Source organism: Denticeps clupeoides, chromosome 20, assembly GCF_900700375.1.
Source record: "Denticeps clupeoides chromosome 20, fDenClu1.1, whole genome shotgun sequence".
NCBI classification, from domain to species: domain Eukaryota; kingdom Metazoa; phylum Chordata; class Actinopteri; order Clupeiformes; family Denticipitidae; genus Denticeps; species Denticeps clupeoides.
Window position 1 is genome coordinate 10,499,229 of NC_041726.1, and position 22,263 is coordinate 10,521,491.

A 22,263-nucleotide genomic window follows, 5' to 3' on the forward strand; every position below is an offset into this window, starting at 1 on the left:
ATTCATGGTCCATGAATTCATGTCCACCTGTTTCCCGTATCCAGTCCTCTCCATCTCCGGTACCGTGAGTTCCTCCATCTCTTCAGCTCGCGAGCTACTGTTATCGGCCGGTTTATCGTAAAGCCGTTTCCCCGGTGGGATTCCGCTTTTAGCGCTCGGGCGTTACAAAAACAATCGCGTGTGTCTTCCAACCTCCCGCGGTTCTCTCCGCGTTTGGGTCGATCCCGCACGCTACAAGGGCGTACCTCTCTCACGATTGTGACAGATGGGAGTTTGACCATCATATGATCCTCTACACTAGGTTGCTGCTTTTGGGATTTTGGACATTTCTGTGTGAGAATGTGTTTTTTTCAGCTCCACACTTCACTTCTCCACGTGGAGTCCAACTGAAAGCAACATGACGTAAATAGACCATGGAACAGGCCACACCCACTAGTGCAGTGATATTACAGTAAAGGTAAAGAACGATGGGAGACAGGAAGGTCAGCACACAGAGACTGAGAGAGAGAGAGCAGACGACTGTGAACAGTGTGTGTGAAATCTCCTATTTCCTTAGCAAAGTGAGCGCGGCGTCACGCCTTTACTGCTGCTTCTCCACACATAACAAGCACACAGCAGACAGGAGCCTCAGGCGACAGCACGTGTTGGTCTGTGTGTGTTGTCTGGGGTCTCCAGCACAGGGAACCAGAACAGATCTGAATGGTACCGATAAGGAACACAGGAAACTGGACTGAGATGCCAGAGTTACTTTGAGTGAGTTTGAGTGTAAATTCAGCTGCATTACTGTTAGAAATACATACTAATGTGTTTATGTTTATACTGTATCCATATATACTCTATTGAACTGAAATGTGTACTTTATTATATCTGTGTAGTAAATGTGTAATACATATTCTGTGTTACAACTATGTAACTATATAAGGTGTTATAACTGAGTAGTAAATGTGTAATAACGTGAAACATTAAGTGTAATGTGTTATAACTACAGTTTGTGAAATAATATGTTATAGCACATGTAGTAGTAAACGTGTTATACATATATGTTTGTAACGAGTGTGTAATGGGTTAGTGATTAATGGATGTGTGAATTTCACCAGATGCATTTATATGTTTAGCTGAGATTTAATGACCAGCAGCACATCTCATACACAGAAATGCACACTCACGGATAGACAGACAAACTGACAGACAAACAGAAGAATGTTTCAGAACCGGGAACTGTGCAGGACAGTCGTAGGCGTTTCTAAGAAATGAACAGATCCTTGGAATGTCAGGGAGAACAGTCACTGTGCCAAAGAGAACAAGGAAGAGGAGGAGAGGAAGTATCTGTGCGTGCGTGTGCGTCATTAAAGTAAGTAGGGCCTGTGACCACACCCACACCCCACCCTGGTGTACAGTGGCGCTCTGCCATGTGCCACGGTTCTGCCAGGCTGGTAATGCCATCCAGCAGTGACTCAGTGCCCCTTGAGTCACCAAAGCAAGAACACACACACACCCTTGAATCCAGCTAATTCAAGAAACATTGCAGTTACTCAGACCAATCAACACTTTAAAAGCATTTTTAATTTTATATAATTAAGACCAACACGTAATGTACAAAACAAGACAGATTACCGTAGTCAAGAGGCAGATTATCCATACCAATTACTAGTAATCAGGGAAGCTGATTACAACAAGCAATGTTTGGTAGTACTACACTTTTTATAAATAGAGAAAACGTAGATGTGAAATGAATAGCGACTTCATGAGTTTTGTTCTTTTGAACAGATGAAATAAAATCATCGACATGCAGCCCCTTCAGGATTATAAATCCATAACTGTGGAAAAGCGAGTAAAATCTATCGGAGCACGGCAGCCCGGCGCGATGGAATCACCACGGCCTTGCTGGTTATTGATGAGGCGTCTGGGTTTAAGCAGCGAAACGGACCGGCGCTGCGCCGCGCTGAGATCTCGCTCAGGGCCCGGCTGACTGATGCATGCACAGATTGTGTTGCCGTGGCGGCACCGCTGTAATTGGTGTTGCTGAGGTCATGAAAGTCCACCGGCCAAATGGGGCAGAACATTTCTCTGCCTTTTACACAGTCGGAGCTGAGCAGCGGAACCACACAGTGGAGCAGGGTGGTGACGTCACCTGAAATGAGATATACACCAAATTTCAGCCCTCAGAAGTAGCAGTTCATGCCCAGATCCAGTAATCCCTTTCTAGCAGACCTAAAATTGTTGATTCCTGTGAACAGGAGCTTCTTAGTAACAGTTATAGGTAAAATCTGATATTATTACAGATCAAACTTTTCTCCACGGCTGATTAGGGAACCTTCTAGAACAAGTCTCATGATGCCAAAATGACCCCAATTCTGAGTAAAGACGATGAAATTAAATGTATTCAATCAGTTCCAGGACTGGAGATGGGGAGCAGCTTTTTGGATTTTGGATGAATCTGTTGGTTTTTCATTTAGCAGCTCGTCACAGATGGTGGAACTCAAAAGGTGCTTTTTGGCCAGTTGAAATTCAGCAATGTTCCAAGGGGAATTCAGAAGGTGCTTATTGTCCAGTTGACATTCAGCAGAAGTCAGATTTGTTTGGCGACCTGTTTCCTGTTCCAGCACCTTCATGCCAAACTACATTCTTCCTGCGCCAAAGCAGAACATTCTGCAGATTATCAAGAACCAAGGGGAGTGCAGGAGACTCGTTCATCTCATTAAAGAGCAGCTCATTACAGGTGAGCACGGTGCCAGGACTAAGAGGAGAACACTGCCAAGGACAATATGGCTCATTACTTGCTGTTCTACGGTTTCTCATGAAGTCAGGCCCAGGCTCTGCACAGGACAGTCTCTGGTGACACTACGCCACATTTCACAGATTAATGACAGCTTCCGCAGGTATAAAATGAGAAACGAGGGTTCTTGTATAAAAACTACAGCATATGTGTCCATCTGGCCATGCTGTCCATGTCATGTGATGAATAAAAAGCTGTTACAGAACCAAAGTGCGACAGAACTAGGCCAGTGTTGACTTCTGAAGCCTCCACAGCCCAGTCAAAAGAGGGTCCAAGGCCAGAGTCTAAGCAGGATCTCCTGTAACCTTCCATCACCTGCACTGAGCCAAAACACTGAGGCAGATCCATCACAAGCCCTCGTGACTACAGACAATCATGATCTCAGGAAACCAGCTGTGCACTGCAGGTGTGTGTGTGTGTGTGTGTGTGTGTGTGTGTGTGTGTCTGTTTGCTCCAGATGACCCAAACTCTGGCATCTGTAGCCTATGAGCTGCTTGATGGCGTTGGAGGCGAGATGATTGGCAGATAATGTTCTGCAGATGCTTCTGTGGTTTATGAGCTGATCGTACAGCAGGAGGGAGCCTCACCTCTTATATGAAAATACATCTGCGAGTGGTGTGTATGTATGTCTGTGTGTGTTCCTTTGCATATATGACCCTGCCTGGGCGGTAGAGACAGCCAATGAAAAAACTAATAAATACTAAAGGCATTTAATTGAGGAAAGCAGCTCAGAGAAACACCATCATACACAAGCAGGATAATGTGTGATCATATATACATTCACGCATATTCCGTCTTAAAATCATAACCACCCTAAAGTAATGTAGTTGTACAGTAGTAGAAATGAGGATAAGCAGAATGGTAGTGTAGAGGAGTGCAAGATTAGTTGAGTAGAGTAACAGCGAGTGTTAGAGTATAAGAGTAGTATAGTGAAATAGTGTTGAAGTGGTAGAGTAGTATGGTAACAGTGGTTGTGTATTAGAGTGGTAAAGTGATATAGTGGTAGAGTAGTAGAGTGATATAGTGATATAGTGATATAGTGGTGAAGTAGTAGAGTAGTAAAGTAGTGTAGTGATATAGTGGTAGAGTAAAAAAAGGAGAGCAGGAGACTGCCGGTCATCTCAAAATTGATTGATTTTTAACCGGCTTAGTTCACCATTAAACCTTTCAACTGGCAGTTTTTTATAATCCCACACATACACACACACACGCACAAACGTCAATAAGACATTAGGCAGATGAATGTGTGAGTGTATGATAAATACATCTCCCTCAAGTGCACACACACACACACACACACACACACACACACACACACACAGAGGTAATGTGAAGAAGTCTTGGCAGATTCTTTACGGTCTGCCACAGTCTAATAGGTTTAGTACATTTACAGTGGACCTCGGCACCAAGCCAACAGCTCGTGTTCAATTGTTCTGAACGAAGCTGTCCAGACCAGCAACAGAGGCCACAACCACAGAACGTTCTCCACCAGCACCTTCACAGAAGCCATCCCATCACACAGGGAGATGAAGCGTAACAGACTCGATTGGAAAAAGAGTCGCCTGGCTAATTAGAGCTGCTTTCTCCGCCGCCGACTGCTTCAGATGAAGACGTTCAGTAGCCCTGATCGTGTAATTATCGCATCAGCTAATTAGGCCATCAAACTGCGGTGCCATTTATTTGTCTCCACAACTAAAAGACAAGTGGCGACACCATCAACAATTCCACAAAAGGAGAGCAAATGTTCAAATCAGTCGCCGGGACAGGTGGGGAGGAGCAGGCGTGGCACCGGTCATTAAGAACCCTAATGAAAGTGAGATGGCTTTTCATACCAATCACTCAGAACCCAAATGTGTCCTGTGGATTGAGAGCATGGTCATCCTGCAAGTGGCCCCTCCCATTCTCACCACCCACAGTCCATGTGACGTGCGGTGGTGTGTAGGCCCTACACAGATATTGTCTGCATTGTTCTGAAATGCCCATGAAGCTGTGAGGGTAGGCAGGGTCTCAACAGGCATTCCATGGTCTAATGAACCAAACAATAACAGTGCAGAAGCTCATTTCAATAAATCTGCAAATGTCAGGTTTCATTACGCAGCTACCTGAAGGCCAGTCAATTAGCATCAACCATAACCTGCCGTTTAACAAGCGTTTAATATCAGCCTGACAAATGAGCCATGTTAAATAAAATCACACACAACATTGTTCCAACACGCTACGCTCATCTCCAGATTAAAAGACAGGAGCGCATTGGTTCTGCGGTAATTACTGCAGCACCAAATGATTCATCTGCCATTCTCATCTGAGGGCAACAGACGGAGATGGAACCTTCAGACTGATTTATGTCAACAGAACAACTGGCCCAGGTTGTTTTGTGAGTGTTCCTCTGCAATGATGATGGTGGGGGTGCTGAGATCAGCTGCCTGAAGGAATTCCATTGAGATGTGGTCATCAGAATAGATCCAGATATTTGCTGGATCTGTAGACTTGATAAACCTTGATTCTGTTGCTCAGCACACACACACTGTTCTTCAACAAATGTATACTGTAGAACACACAAAAAGCACCTCTGATCATGAACATGGCCCATTCTTGGAGGTGAGTTGTGAAACCCTGGAAGGTCTGCATGAGGGTCCCCGGGCCACCCACAGCCAGAGAGCCACGGAGCGGCGTACTACATGTGGTTCTCCACCCTTCAACACCAAGAGTAGCGACACAGTTTCTTATCTTCAGCAATCGGCATGAGAGTGAAGTGACGGAACGTGGCGATGACTATCGTCTTCAAGTAATCTTGCCTTCGCAGCTAGGGCACGGCAGCAGTGCATGCTGGGAAATAATGAGGAGCTGCTCACATAAATAAAAGACAACCACTGGAGAACGTGTCCAAGTGTCTCCATCTGCAGTGGCACGAGAACAAGGCTCGCACATTCACTACATACACACCACCGTTACTATGACAACGCCAGTTAACGCCGATAACGGCATTAGGAAAAATAATTGGTTGCTCATTAACAACATGAACACAATAGAAATATTGAAGTTACTGAATTGAGACTGGAGGTAATTAAAGACGCAAGAGACGTGGGTTTACAGGCCGTAAGAAGAGGATTAGAGGAGAAGAAGCAGAAGCGGTTCTACTCGTACTGTCAGGTTCTCTAAGGCACAGAGCACACACTAATTAGACCCTGGGGGCATCAGAAGAGAACGCCATGTGAACAAAGCTACAAACAGTGTGTCTCTGCGCATGTGTGTTGCTCACCGTGTGCTGGCCGTGGCAGTATGTGAAACTGGTGTGTGTGCAGTGGGACGTGGTCGTTCCGGGCGGAGGTGACGACCCCCAACCTGCATGCCCCCCTGGGCTCACGTATACTTTGCTGCTGGGGTAATCTCTCACTGAAGCATAGGCCTGGAGAGGACAGATACACACACACACACACACACACACACACAAACACACACAGAATTAATTAATGTTCATTTACAGCAGCACAAGCTACAACACTCACATTATCAGCTAAAGAGCTTCTGAGATTAGCGTGCTGTGAGGTCAGGTGAAATTTGCACACACACTCACACACACACACATACACTAACTCAGGTCATCGCTGATTGTTCTCATACTCAAACTTTCACGTAACGTTTGGATTTAGGTTCTTTAAATTAAATAAAAGAGAACAAGAGATTCTCTTATCCAGTAACCCCAGCAACATCTGAAAATTCAACCTTCAAGCAGCATCTGAAAACTCAACCTCTTCACCCCAGAGCTGCTCGACCTTCCATTCCTCACATTCTAGAACTCTGTTCCTGGAATTCAGCAGCGTTCCCTCTCCCTCGCCTCAGCAGGGGTGGTTGTGCAACTCTCCGTCACGGTCTAGAAGTGCTCCCTCCGCGCCTCAAATGCTCTGATTGGTGTGATAAGATGCTGGGATTACAGCCTGGCAGGCAGCGTCCCGTTTGGCGTGATGTTCTGGCATCAGGAGGGTTCCATTCGGCCAGCGAATCGCACCAACGAGAACTGCGCCACACGTTCTCCTACATGACAGGCAAAGATTTAAACACGTCACGCAATGTCACATCCGACAGGCTCCCTGGAGAGTAGGGGGCGCTGTGCAGGGCGGTGTTCCGTCAGCATGGAGGCAGGAATGAGGGATTGTTCCCCATGCTGGGCCCTCATCAGAATGCAAGTTGAGCAGCTCGGGTTTCACCGGCCTCTTCCTGTAACAAGGACGTGTTCTACATGCAGCAGGGAACCCGCCGGGCCCCGGGTCATTTCACAGTGTGGCCTCGCTTCACAAAAATCGATAGTCTTCTCTCCGAAACGTGCATGCAGAACGTATACATACACACCGAATGTGTGTGACATTTTATTAATCGGCTACTTCCATGGACATAAAGTATATTTATATGAATCAGAGTAGATATTACATTTGATAGCAGAGGTGAGGAGGTAAAATTATTATTCAGTTCCAGGGATCTTTAAAAAACGGCAGCTGCTTGACTGTTTTTTTCCTCTCCCTGATGTTAACTGGACTAACACACGCACACACACACACACACGCACACACACACACACACACACACACACACACACACAGACAGAGAATGCAGGGGTTTTTGTGCATGTGAGATACATATGCAGCTGGGAGAGGGATAAAGCGGCGGCGCAGGATTTGTATTCCGCTGGCTGGTTGTTATCGCGGAGTTCCCATAAGTCAACGAGGACAAAAGGCTTTTTGCCAGAAAAATAAAGGGGAAGGCACGACTGAAGTCATGGCTGCTTTACTGCTCTGAGCTTGTGTTGTGTATGTCTCATTTGAGAATTAAAGCTCTGGATTCAGGGCTTTTAGCTGAACACTGGTTTTCCATTGGGAATGGATGGAAGCTCAGTACCTAATTCAGTGACCTGTACAACCACGTAGATCAGAGGAGTAACATTCATGGATCACCTGCAGTCGCTGTGGAATTCTGTAGCAGAACAACTGAACCCTGCCTCGTGCGGAACTGAACCTGTCACGGGCCGCCTTCCATCGCTCCGGACCGGTAGGAGGATTATTAGGAAGAGGCAGTCGATGATGATGCAGTAAGACGGGGTGAACATTTCTCCTGTGTCTCCGTCTATCGCAGGGACCTGCCCAGGATTATTATAAGTGGACTAAATAAAAGGAAACAACAACCAGAGACGCTGATGTTTTTACAGTATCGTAACATGTTTCTGGAAGCACAACTGTCTTTTGGGGTTTGGTCTCCTAAGGTAAAGGGGCGTGATCAGAAAGTGTTTTGGATTTTACCAGTAAGGTTTCAGTTCCCTGTGTGTGTGAACTCAACTTAAATGCAAAGTTGATAGCTGGGATTGTGCATGCGCAGATGACATCATGTCAACTTCAACTTTATTGACTTAAAAAATGTATCAATGCCCTTATTTATGCCCTGGGGTGGTAGTAGCCAAGTGGTAACACACTCGCCTGTGAACCAGGATACCCAGGTTCAAATCTACTACCATTGTGTCCCTGAGCAAGACACTTAAGTTGCTCCAGGGGGGGACTGTCCCTGTCACTACTGACTGTATGTCGCTCTGGGTAAGGGCCTCTGATAAATGCTGTAAATGTAAATGTAATGTAAATGTATATAATTCATCTTAGCACAGCACTAAAAAATTAATCACTTCAGCAAAACTATCACATTCAGTTCCCTCCCTCTTTTTAGCTATACTCTCTCAGATGATCTGTGTGATGATTTGTTTGTTCTGTGTGTATTTGACTTAATTAAAAGTTCTCATTCAACGTCACGCTGTACAGAAGTAAATCTGCTGGAAACCCACCCATCCAGCAGGGGGCGCCAGAATGTGACCAAAACTGCCAAAGCATGTGTTTGGTTCCAGCACTTTATTTGTAATACAACGCTCACTCAGCTTTACTAAAGGAAGAACCATATATGCCAGATGAAATTAAGTCTGAAAGTGGGCTTTATTCCATTCATGGTATGCACAGTAATAAACAAAATATTGGTATATGTTGCCAAACATGATATTTTGTGGAGAGTTTTTTAATCACGGAGAAGGAAAAGCATCTATAGTTGAGAGATACTGTGAGGAACTCCATGTTGAAAGCTCACGCTGGTCACGTGACTCTCTAACCATAAACCATATTATAAGGTTGACCTTTAAAAAGATGCAGCTGTTTAATAATGATGTTTTAATTACAATATCGATCAATCGCTCTGACTTAATGATCTTGGTGGGAAAGCAGAACACACATTGCACTCCGAGTTGCAGTCATTTCACAATCTGGCAGCAGCCGTCGCCTCTGGGAATAATGTGCTCGACGGGCCGAAATATTTCTACTCACATTTCCAGGGATGAAATGCTCGCCCACAGATCTCCCACAGTCCCGGCGTGACGCCGCTAGATGTTCTGGAAGTTTTCAGTTTTCCTTGGTGAGCTGGGCGGACAGCGGCAAGTCTGATTGGTGAATTTTCAGTCTCTGGTGGCGAGAGGTCAGGTTTCAGGCACAGGCCGGGCCACAACCTCTCTTCCCATTGGAGCGCAGCTCAGACAGATGATGACAGGAAGGTGTGATGGTGGTGGGCGGGGCAAGTCTGTTGTGTGACAGGATGAAACCACTGTTTTCTGAGGTCCTGAGTAACATAAACAGTCGTGGCTTTAAGGCCACAGGATTCCAGGAAAAGCATCTGAAACTCAATCCAGTCAAGCAAATAAATGCTCCACACAAACCTCAGTCTCCCACAATGCACTGCTCACCCCTCATGGGCCACCATGCCATCAGCGGTTTCACAGAACCTGCCCTAGATGAATCCACGGTCCAATCACAGCCAGTCAAGATCAATGTCGGAGCGTGACCTTGTAACCAAGGTAACCAGGGAGTTTAAACTGTACTTCCAAGACAGGCAAAAGAGGACAGAATACCCCCAGGCCTGGAGTCAGGAACCAGCCAGCAGAACCGCAACCTGGATATTGTCCAGTATCCCTGTTTACTTTCCCTTTATGTAAAACCCAACAGTCATAAATCACATCTCCTGTTTCTTCTGTTTAACATGGATCTGCACCAACGAGTAAACGATGAAAAATGTATAAGAACATGAAGAGTTAACAACCATCTGAAAAACACCAAAATAAACTTATGGAGACATTTTACTAATCATGAAAAGGACATTAATCTAAAATGAAATATCCATAATCTCTTTCCAGCACAAGAATAATCTGGCCAGAGAGGGGCAGGGTTTTATGTAGGTGTAACCTGGTTTACAAGAGTGGAGATCCACTCCATCTTCTGTCTCAGAACCCCCTCCATGCACCACCAGCCACCAACACAGACAACACAGGGTAACCACAGCAACAAAGTCCAATGTCAGGGCAATAGAACTCATCAGAATACCGAGACCACGGTCAACAAGTACCTGTTTCTGATCTTACTAAACTCTACCATCTCAGAACCAGTAAGGGCCACAATTTACTCTAGTCTTCAGGTAATTCTTGAGAAAAATGAATTGAACCATTTCTGTTAAATAAGAAGAAGAACAACACACACACACACACCCATCGTATGTCTCCTAAAAGCTGTCAGATCAATCAGAGTGTGTGAGAGAACAAATTCTTTAATTTGCCTAAAACCATACCGGCTCAGCGCTGTGAAGGGCGATGCTGAGGAGAGGCGGAGCCACAGCCCCTGTCAGGCCACATTTAAATCTGGGCGCGGTCCTCCGCAGTGTCCTTGAACGCTGGGCGTGTTCCAGACACCAACACTCCAGTGAAGATGAGTCTCTGTATATCAGTAAACACACACTTTATTCCTGCACCTCAGACGTGTGTATTATAACAATTCTTTTTTAATAAAAATTAATTCCGTTTGATTTCTCGTTTCAATCTCTGAAAATCGTCCTATCACAAGAGATCAAATATAAAAAAAAAAAAAAACATTTCTGGTTAAATTTGCCACGTACAGGAAAAGATCGATGGCAACAAATCAGCGCCTCACTACCCACAAGCCCGCGGGTCAACTGCCCTCATTAGAGCTGCTGCTCCGCCCGTCTCCATCAGGTCCCCATGGAGGCTGGAGATGAAGCTTTACAGCCAGAAAACAAACAGAAGGAGGAGCGGAGGTGAGGTTTCAGAAACACCAGCGGCACCCATTCCAAAAACTTCATATCAGTTATGAACCATGTCTCTCCCTGTTTTAAAAGCAAATTTAATCCAAACACAAAGTAAAATCCAATACGTCCTCTTCCTCTGTTCTTGAATCTCTCCGAATATAAAATTCTGCTCCATCTCTCCATCCATCACTCCAGCATCCACACAAACATGGCCCATTACAGAACCAGCAGGGGAGCCACAAAACCAGCAGAAAGGACCGCAGAAAAGCTGTTTGTATTTTTAGCTGTGACGCGTCTCCAAATGGCCTCATGCAGCAGCAGGTGTGGCGAGAGCTGCCCGATTTGTGCCATCCTGGAGTGCCATAGATCCAACACTCATACTTCTCCAACCATCCATTGTGGGACTCTACTCTGACAACAAATCATCACTGGTTTAAGAGTAAAAATACAGTGGAACCTTCTGGAACGAAAAAAAAGCAAAAACAGATTCTTGTTATTTTGAAGGCCTTCTCCATCAGAAACATCAATTACCTGAGATGACACAATGAGGCAATAATAAACTCTTTGAATTCAGAGTGAAGAAAAACAATGATTTATTATAATTGAGTGGCTAAAGATCTGCCAGGGTGGGGTGTGTGTGGGATTGTGGAGCTTCAGCAGGATGCATCACCAGTGAGACGAAACAATTCCATTTCATGGCAGGCATGGAGAAAGATTTCTAAAGAAGGCCCTGAGTCTCAATCATCTACGTCTCCTCAAACCTGGAACCAGAGGCCACATGGAACGTTCCTCCTGTAGAACCCTTCCAGCACCCCGGCCACCATGAGGAGATAACTGAATGAAATCCTGCATGGAGACCCAGTTCCTGCAGTGAGGAAGCATTGCAGCGGCGTGGCGGACACCGTTTTCACCGCCTGTCCACTTCAATGAGTTGGTGTGAGGGAGATGGAACAGAACGTCTCAGGGTCATCCATAAACTGTGACAGATCAGCAGGTCACGAGGAGGACCATTTCAGTCCATCTCTTCTCAACGGCCCAATCAGATTACAGATTCAGGACCAATAAGAGCAGATGGGCATAACATTTCCACCAGTCACCTCCATTCAACTGCCCATCTACCTTCTTAACACACACACAAATCTCAATCACAAAATGCAGTGTCTCCTCCTCCCTCTCGGAGCCTCCTATGATTCCACTGTGGGGTTTTTGATCATTTTGTCACGTCCATGCAGGCATGACGCGGCGGGTGTACGGCGAGGAGGACGAGTGACGAGGAATGAAGGATGCTATTACCTGACATCACGAAACAGGGGTTATAATGGTGAATCACAGGACAGGGGAGGGGAGACATCCGAGACGTTGACACTGGTGAACATGGAACATAACGTTAAAGACCTGACGGCGAACAGAAATGAACAGGGCAGCTTTATACAATTAACACAGGTGAAAACGATTAGGGAACATTTCACATGACAACAGTGAAACTCAGTGCGGATCCCGGACCGGAGTAACCCCTTTTCGGACCGGATCATGACACATTTTCAGATTCTGAGTCAAAAAAGCAGAGAAATGAAATGTCAATTGTGTGACACGTTGAGTTTATAGGAACCGTATAGCCCTCGCCCCCAACAGGAAGTGTGGGTAGCTCCTCAGTCCCATTTCCCATCAGCATCCTCACCCTTGTCCCACAAAACCCGTCGTTCTTCACTCCCAACAGGGGTTTATATCAGCCGTTTACTGGAATGAACAAAACCAATTAAAGTTCAAATAAATCCTTATTAAAACTGGACGGGTGCCGGGCACGGCGCGTTCTACACTTCAGTCCCAGCATAGATCAAGCAAACACACAACATTAAACACCGACCGCCCAAATGATCCCAACATCATATGTGGCGAACGAGATGACAGCAGCAATGCATCGTTCTGTCGTTAACCAACTAATCACACGCCGACCAACGGGGGGACCTGTTTTATCCCCCCATTACTGACTGACTGACTGTGACCTTCAGAACTTGATCACATCTGACTCCATTACACTCTTATTAAGAATAAGGACAACATTCTGTACCTCGTGGTGGAACCCCGCGCAGACCTTATAGATTCTACAGAGGCCTGATCTCTTATCCATTACACGAACATCACATTACTAAGCTGGTAGTAGCCAAGTGGCCTATAAACCAGAAGAGCACAAAGTCCCAGGTTCAAACCATTATGTGTATTATGTCCCTGAGCAAGACACTTAACCCAGAGGGTCTCCAGTGGGGGACTGTCCCCTGTCACTACTTGATAAGGCTGTCTGATAAATGCTGTAAATGTAAATTACATGTTAGGGATCAAGGTTCATATCATTGTGTCACAACAGCGCAGGCAGAAAGGACGCAAGTGCACTACTCAAGGGAAAAATGACAGGACACGGAACCGGGTGACACAGACAATGCAGACATTCTCTAGAAACTCGCAGGAAGATTTATAACTAATGACAGGTGACAACATCTGAGGAAAACCAGGCACACGAATGAACACGGAACATTGTGAAAATGTTCGGATCATGACACCTTGTGGAGGTACAGTTTGTAACCTGGCACATGCAAAACCATATCCAGGGGGAGAACGCTACAACAATATTAAAACAACATCCAGACTTCCAGGCCCTCTGAAAACCTCCAGTCATACTGTAAAAAAAGAAGTGATGAAGAGTTTTTTCTACATTAACAAAGGTTTGGACACACATTCAATGTGTTTTCTTTATTTTCATGACCATTTACATTGGTAGATTTTCACTGAAGGCATCAAAACTATGAATGAACACATGTGGAGTTATGTACTTAACAAAAAGTGGAGACCTGGCCTCCACAGTCACCGGAGCTGAACCCAATCGAGATGGTTTGGGGTGAGCTGGACCGCAGAGTGAAGGCAAAGGGGACAAAAAAACCTCTGGGAACTCCTTCAAGACTGTTGGAAAACCATTTCATGTCACGACCTCTTGAAGCTCATCGAGACAATGCCAAGAGTGTGCAAAGCAGAGCAAAGGGTGGATATTTTGAAGAAACTAGGATATAAAACATGTTTTCAGTTATTTCACCTTTTTTTGTTAAGTACATAACTCCACATGTGTTCATTCATAGTATTGATGCCTTCAGTGAGAATCTACCAATGTAAATGGTCATGAAAATAAAGAAAACACATTGAATGAGAAGGTGCGTCCAACACATGGTAATATATCCATTATTTCATTTTTTCATTATTTTTTTCATTACTAACTTTATTAATTCATTAACAATAAAGATTTACATTGTTTCAACTATTTTAAGTCCTTTTCATATCATTACATGTCCTGTCCATTTTCATGCTCACAGCATTCCCTTGTAGGCACTTTCATCTGCAGCAGAGAGGTCTGGTCTGCATTCATTTACTGACACTGCCAGATCGCATTTCCACTGGACACTGCCGCTGTGGAAGACGGAGACCCTCACCCCCTCCATCATCGTACGTGAAGCACATACATCTGGACACCCCGTCCACCACCGGTCTCGGGAGACCATATTTATTAGGCAGTTTTACCCATCGCTGATGGGTATTTCAGTTCCTGGCTACAACCACAAGGGCCATTTTCTGTATATTAAACCAGAGAAAGTGGATGATGTTCTAGACCTTCAGCCCATTTCTGCTGCAAGTGGATCATTGATCTTCATGCAAATACACGAGAGAAATGTGAGCTGCCAGCGGCGGCCGTTAAGAGAACACTGCTTTTATGGCGCAGAAGACCCACCTGAATGAAAAGAATGATTCCCACATGGAGAGGGAAACGATTCATTAATGAGAGATAAAATCAAACGTGTAATCGCAACAACTTCAGATTTCAGATCAATCTGTCGTCCTTCAAGAAGACAAACATCACACACATCAGATATGCACATCCATGTCCACGTCCTCCTGCCGTGACCATGGCGTGGTGTGCTGGATGAGGAAAATTGCTTGTTTGCAGGTTTATGTGTATATAAATACAAGGGGGGGCTTTAGAGATGGAGGTAAACAGAATAATGATGGTGGAGGAGGAGGAGGATAATGAAGAGCTGTGTCCTTGGATCAGAAAAAGTAAATAATGTTACCATTGTCTTGGTTGAAATAAGAATAATTCCAGGCCTCATAACTGAATTTTTTCAGGCTGGATGTCAGTAAATCAGACAGAACAGGGTCAGTGAGGATTATTTTGGTTAGATACAGGTTATAAGTGTGGTTAAATACAAGTTAAAATTGTGGTTAAATACATGTTATAATTGCAGTTGAATACTAGTTAGATTGTAGTGAAATAGAGGTTATAATTGGGGTTGAATACAAATTAGATTGTGGTGAAATAGAGGTTTTAATTGCAGTTGAATACTGGTTAGGTTGTGGTTAAATAGAGGTTATAATTAGGGTTAAATACAGATTAGATTGTGATTAAATACTTCTTATAATTGGGATTAAACACAGTTTGTAATTGGGAATAAACACAGGTTAGAATTGCTGCTGAATGCTGGTTAGATTGTGGTTAAACAGGTTATAATTACTGCTGAATACTGGTTAGATTGTGGTTAAACACAGGTTATAATTGCTGCTGAATACTGGTTAGATTGTGGTTAAACAGGTTATAATTACTGCTGAATACTGGTTAGATTGTGGTTAAACACAGGTTATAATTGCTGCTGAATACTGGTTAGATTGTGGTTAAACACAGGTTATAATTGCTGCTGAATACTGGTTAGATTGTGGTTAAACAGGTTATAATTGCTGCTGAATACTGGTTAGATTGTGGTTAAACAGGTTATAATTGCTGCTGAATACTGGTTAGATTGTGGTTAAACACAGGTTATAATTGCTGCTGAATACTGGTTAGATTGTGGTTAAACACAGGTTATAATTGCTGCTGAATACTGGTTAGATTGTGGTTAAACAGGTTATAATTGCTGCTGAATACTGGTTAGATTGTGGTTAAACAGGTTATAATTGCTGCTGAATACTGGTTAGATTGTGATTAAACAGGTTATAATTGCTGTTGAATACTTATTATGGTGTTTAAACTGGTTATAATTGTGGTTAAATATTGGTTATACTTATGCTTATACTCTGGTTATAACTGATGTTAAATAATGGTTAAATTATGGTTATAATTGTAGATAAATACTGGTTAGATTGTGAAAGTCATGATTTGACATGTAGGCTAATTGTATTACAGATTTAGATGTGTGAATGCATTGGTGAGTGGGACTGTTTGTGAACGGGTGAACAGTGTGTCTAATGAAGTGACCTGCACTGGGCTTTTGCAAGATGCTAATTTCCTGCCCCGTCGCTCGGCCAAATGAAGAATGATGTTCCTATTTGTTCTTCGATTTTTTTATGTAGCGAGATGCTGGACGTGCCTCTGGACTAATGGAAGATGCACGAACCTCGACAAGGCCAGAGCTGACAGACAAATCTTTATCTGTTAAGGAACAGAACAAGAGAACTTTATTTATCTCAACAGAGAAGTCAGAAACTCACAGACACAGATACTGGTCTGTAACCAGTATTCAGGGGGTATGAATCTTTTTATATCACTACCAGAATCTGAGACTCCTCCAAAAGACCAGCCAGATCAGTCCACCCAGCAGGTATCTCCACAATCTTTAAATGTGCTTAACTGTAGCATCCTGATGTGTTCGAAATATTACAAAAACATGAAACAACTACAACTGTCATGATGGCTGGACATGGTGAGGAAGGGCGAGGAAGGGTTTAATACATAGTACACAGGACAGTACACCTCCCTTTTTCTCCTGGACCAGGTGACCTCTCTGTAGCTTGGTTCATGGCTGTGGTTTTTCTGTAACATTGGTACTTTTTATACATACAATATTTACATGTAACTGCAATAGTAATCTACAGTGTTAATAAGTTAGAAACTGTTCATTCTTTTGACCTCCATAGTGCCATGCCTCTTTCTGCCAGGTAACATCAGGTTGAAGTGGTTTTAATACAGTGTTTTGTGTAGAGAGTGCTTATACTTCTCCTTTTTACATTAGCAATAATTCTTTGGTAAAAAAATGGTACCCTAGTGATATTATCTACATGAATGAATGAAAGACCTGCGTCAATAAGGACATCCTTTACTTCTGTACTTAGTGAGATAGAAAGGCTATCCTGAGTTATGATGTAGACAGACAGCTTACATCTGGCTGGTTGAGGCCCAAGTACAAGAGCTTCTTTCTTATCAGGGTTTAACAGAAGAAAGTTGGTGAGCCTCCACTGTCTAATGTCTTTCAGACAATTTTCTATTCTGTTCACCTGTTGCCTCTCGTCTGGCATTGCTGAAAAATACAACTGTGTGTCATCATCATAAAAGTGAAAATGAATACCATGTTTATGAATGACGTGACCTATATGTAACATGTTTAAGAAAAATAGCAATGGACCTAAGACAGAACCTCGTGGAACACCAAACTCCACTTTACTATGTGCAGACGAATCACTATTAATGTCCCCAAAGTGATACTGATCAGTCAAACATGACGTGAACCAGGAGAGGGCTATTCCGTTAACCCAAAAAACATTGTCTATCCTGTCGAATATAATTTCGTGATCAATAATATCAAACGCTGCGCTAAGGTCAAGCAGGACAAGCAGTGAGATGCAGCCAACAGGCCAACAGCAGGTGATAAACTATTTTAACCAGCGCTGTCTTGGTGCTGCGAGTGAGACATGATACTTCATGAATGTTGTTGCTGTGTAGGTATACATACAGGTGCTGGGCTACGACTTTTCTAAAATGGACGTAAAATGGACACAAGTTTTGGATGCACTCCTTTAGCTTGGCTATTTTCGCCGTCATGTTAGCTAGTCTTCTACAATTTGCACAGGTAAAATCCTCAATGTTGATGGAGATTGAAATTCTGTACACCTCACAAACTGTGAGATAGATGCATGTTTTGTTGGTTTTGCAAAAAATAAAAGGTAAACCTTTGAGTCCTTAAACAGTGTAGTAACGGAAGGAAGCCCAAAAGCTGTGTCCAACACACAGTGTCAATAATTAAGTCACTTAGTCAAGTCTAGCTTGAATGTTCAATTGCACAACTATAATCAAATATTACTGTTCCTGTTGTAAAATGCCACCGTCTGCCTCTGTTTCTGTTCATTCTCTCTGAGGCACTGATACATCCCGATATGGTCGTATTTGAATTTTATCACCTATTAAACCATATTCATAATAACACACACAGTGGAAGAGTCAGACAGAGTCACGGACAAGGTCCATGTTCTCACCTAGGGTTAGATTATCATGTCCGTAATGTCTGGCCCCAGAAAGACAGAGCTTCACCGTTAATCCAGCTCTGATGAAGACACTATTACCTTCATGTGTGGAAAGAGCAAGGATCCAGTGAAAAACCCACAAAACGATGGACAAATATCACAAAAGCAGATTTCTGATGTTCTAACACAGGAAGACATTTTGTCAGTGGGAACCACAAATCACAATTTTCATTAATGAAATGATCAGACACTCCCTCATTTCCACAAACCCCTGTTCCATCATATCCACATCAGCACATAAAACACCAAGATCAACCCTACCTGAGTGATCAATTTAGATGATGAACAAGATTAGAAGACAAGTACAGCGTAAACCAGTGTCACCAGAAGTGACATTGCCAAACAGCAACAGGAGTGAATGGAAAGCCATTTTATAAAACTGGGAGTGTCTTGAATGCTACTGATCTGGGTTATATTGGGCTCTATCTATCTGGAAAATATAAAAAGTTTGAAAAGAGTCGGCCCTGGCTCCGCCCACTGACACCACCCTCACACAAAAGGAAAAGAGACACTTCAGCACTTTAGTCCTCGACCTGACGCCATTCTCCATGATTCAGGTGGGATCTTCAACATGATGAATCTGGACACCAGGCAGGGCAGCATGGAATCCAGGATCACACACACACACACACACACATACACACACACACACATCCACAGAAACACACACACTTCAAAAGGTTTTCATTTCAGAATAAATCCACTCAGTCAAAAAAATATATAAAAATTGTTTTCTGGGCAGTCTGAAATGGCTGTTGTTCCTGATCAGAAAATCAGATGTCAGGAGTAATAAAAACGAACAGCCGGCCTATGGTGTGGACATCGATCGCATCATAACCCTAATCCTCCCAACCCCTCCACCATCACCCAGGTCCGCCATCGATTCAGCAGCAGAGCCAGAGTCTGACAGCGGAGATGTCAACTGAAAACTGCCTGGACAGAAAGCTTCATCCAGGCTTGTGAGAAGATCACATTTTAAACACCAAAGGTGTCAACGGAGGCGATTCTACAACGTTTTTGATTGGGTTTAATACACCAGGACTGAGCCAAATGTACATGATTAGACAGATGTAAAGCAGGCGCAGGCAAATGTGAATCTTTCTTCTAAAGTGTGGATCAGCAGTATGTAGAATGCTGCGCGATGATGTTCACTAATTCCAGCAGTAACATTAGTGTCTGGATGCCACAGGGAACTGTGGGAGATGTGAGTTCTGCAGCTTCCTGCAAGAACCCAGGGGATGTGTTGAGCCAGGAACAATGCATGAGGAGAGCGAGAACGAGAAAGAAAGGCTGCGGTTACAGAAGCTCTGGGGGAAATAAGACAGAAATGGGGCGTTAACGTGCAAAACACGCACTAATGTACACACACACACACACACACACATACTTCCAGCTGTTCGACAGAGCTACACCGTGGTAAAGCTACACCGCCTTCAGATGAAAGGTGCAGCGCTGCCCCCATCTGGTCAGCAGTAGCATCTCCACATGCAGAACCTAGGACCGCAGGACCTGAGAGAATTGGAGGAAAACAAAACGTCGAGCAACTTTAGGCTTGATAGCAGCACATATGACACTGAATCTTTGGATTAATATGATTCATGACTGCATAAATCGTTATGATTTCAATAACATTTATCTCATTTTAACTACTGCCACCACATCTCCAGTCCATTTCCCAGAATGCCTCTGTGCTGGAGAGGTGGAGGAGTCAGGGGGTCGAAGGCCATTGTCAAGGTTACCTGATGTGGCAAGGTGCAGGACCATCTGCCAGCACAGGGGAGAGTGGAGATGGCACCGATAAACACCGTGTCAGCAAACACAGGTGTGTGTGTGTGTGTGTGTGTGTGTGTGTGTCTGTGTGTGTGTGTGTGTGTGTCAGTGGAATCTCCACCATTACAAACAGGAGCTGACCAGCACTTCAGAGAAAATATCCCCTCCACAACACCTTCTGCTGGCCAACTGATACCCCACACACATTACACAAATACAGTATCTATCAGTGCAAAATCACCCAAATACACCTCCCCTGTCAATACCACTTCATTACAGCTTTACACACACACAAACACACACACACACATACACACAGATACACACACATTACACATATACAGTATCTATCAGTGCAAAATCACCCAAACACACCTCCCCTGTCAATACCACTTCATTACAGCTTTACACACACACATATATCTACACACACACACAGATACACACACATTACACAGATACAGTATCTCTCTGTGCAAAATCACCCAAACACACCTCTCCTGTCAATACCACTTAATTACAGCTTAACACACACACATACACACACACACATACATCCACACATTACACAGATACAGTATCTATCAGTGCAAAATCACCCAAACACACCTCCCCTGTCAATACCACTTCATTACATCTTTACACACAAACACACACACTCACACACACAGCTGTTCTCCAGTGTTGTTTTTCAAATCAGTTCTGAGAGAGGAACAGAACATGTGACCTTTAAACCTATAGGTATGTGGGTTTACACAGTCAACTGTGTTCACAGATATGTGCATGCAGTCAACTGGATATTAATTAGCTCATTTGCATAATTCATGTCACACCACTCTGGAATCCTATTAAAGCATTGATTAATTGCCTGGCTGACCCGTTGAATAGAATATTTTAATTGCTTGGCTGACCCGCTAAATAGAATATTTTAAGTGGTTCAACAAGGATCCTGAATGATGCTACTTACACACACACATCTATATGTATACATGTGTATTAACACTAAATACACAAATTCAGACAAACAGAGAGAAAGCACAGCAGCCCATTTGTCTCATATTTCATTTCAATTTGTCTCATCACCAAAAACGATTCTGACAGAATCTTTAAGGTAGCTCCATTGTGCGTCACATCAGCTCCCGTTACAGGTCTGGAGACCCTGGAGACCCCGCACTAACTCCCTTTCACTCAATATTAATCCTGTAGCCCTTGTCAGATTTCATTATCTGAAAAATCATTACTGAATCCACTGAATCGGTTTCTACTTTTTCATATTTCATTTAAATATTTTCAACACTGATGCTAAATTAATGAGTAGGTTTTGGACATGTGGAGGACCTGTAGATAACAGGAGGAGGATCAGTGTAGGACCAGTGCAGGACCCATGGATGACCTATAGGTGTAGGTCTGGTGTCAAGTTTAAACTTCTACAGCCTGAAGTCTCATTAGTAATAATAATAATAATAATAATAATAATAATAGTAATGGATAATTGCAGGATTAACTGGGGCACAGCCACAGCAGGCTTAATTTTTTTCTCCAGGCCTGTCCTTCAGAGACAGCCAAAATGCCACAGCCCTCATCATGAATGTAACAGGTTAGGAGGCTTTTATAAAACACATGAGCGAGACCACAACATTGTTCACATCACACAACCATAGAGTGTAGAAAAGGTCCATCTGGGATCATTTTCAGGAAGAGAACATCACCAAAAGGTCCTGCTTCAGACCCCTGCAGTGTCCATAATCCTCATGCCCTGAGATGACTTGATTAAGCAGTAACCCAACATCACCTCTCCTTCCTTCGACTGTTACTTCAGAGCTTCTGGTTCACCTCCACAATTAGTATGAGACAGGAGAAAGTGTCTCCGATCTCCTGCCATTTACTGTACTCTGGAATAACCAGGAGGCCAGATATGAAATACATCTGATAATCATCTGAAAGCTCATTTATGTGGTGTTTCAAAATATGACACTAAAAAAAGATTAGCAGCCTGTAGTTGTAAAGTTGATGAAAAGCCGTGTGTTGAAGAATTTTTGGTGAAAACCATAACCTTCATTCTGCAGCAAAATGAAAGAAAGAGAGAGTTGTGTTTTTCTGTATATCAAGCTCTTCTCATGTAAAGCGGCACTTGAGGAACTTTAATTAGTTTTGCATAGAGAGTGAACAAGTGGCCAAAAACATTCATCGTCCAGGAGAAGAACAACATCTGGAGGACTGCAGACACTGGACTCACTTCATCTCCTGACCAACATGGTGAATTGTTTTGGGTTGTTTGTAGTGGG

The 22,263-nt window shown here is 43.6% G+C and overlaps 1 protein-coding gene across 3 annotated transcripts in view; it reads right to left on the reverse strand.

Annotated features, from left to right (window-relative positions):
- LOC114769924 (RNA-binding motif, single-stranded-interacting protein 3-like) overlaps window positions 1–22,263 on the reverse strand; it is a 103,056-nt gene that overhangs the window by 77,397 nt on the left and 3,396 nt on the right. The window contains exons 1-3 of one of the 3 annotated variants that reach the window (XM_028963340.1): window positions 9,121–9,161; window positions 6,564–6,678; window positions 6,036–6,182 (exon numbers count right to left, since the gene is read on the reverse strand). Coding sequence is in view for 1 of the 3 variants with exons in the window: in XM_028963337.1 (XP_028819170.1) it covers window positions 6,036–6,182 (147 nt within the window). In the remaining 2 variants the exon portion in view is untranslated. Of the gene's footprint in view, window positions 1–6,035; window positions 6,183–6,563; window positions 6,679–9,120; window positions 9,307–22,263 lie in introns of those variants that run through there. The other 2 variants (XM_028963339.1, XM_028963337.1) reach the window with 2 other exon arrangements.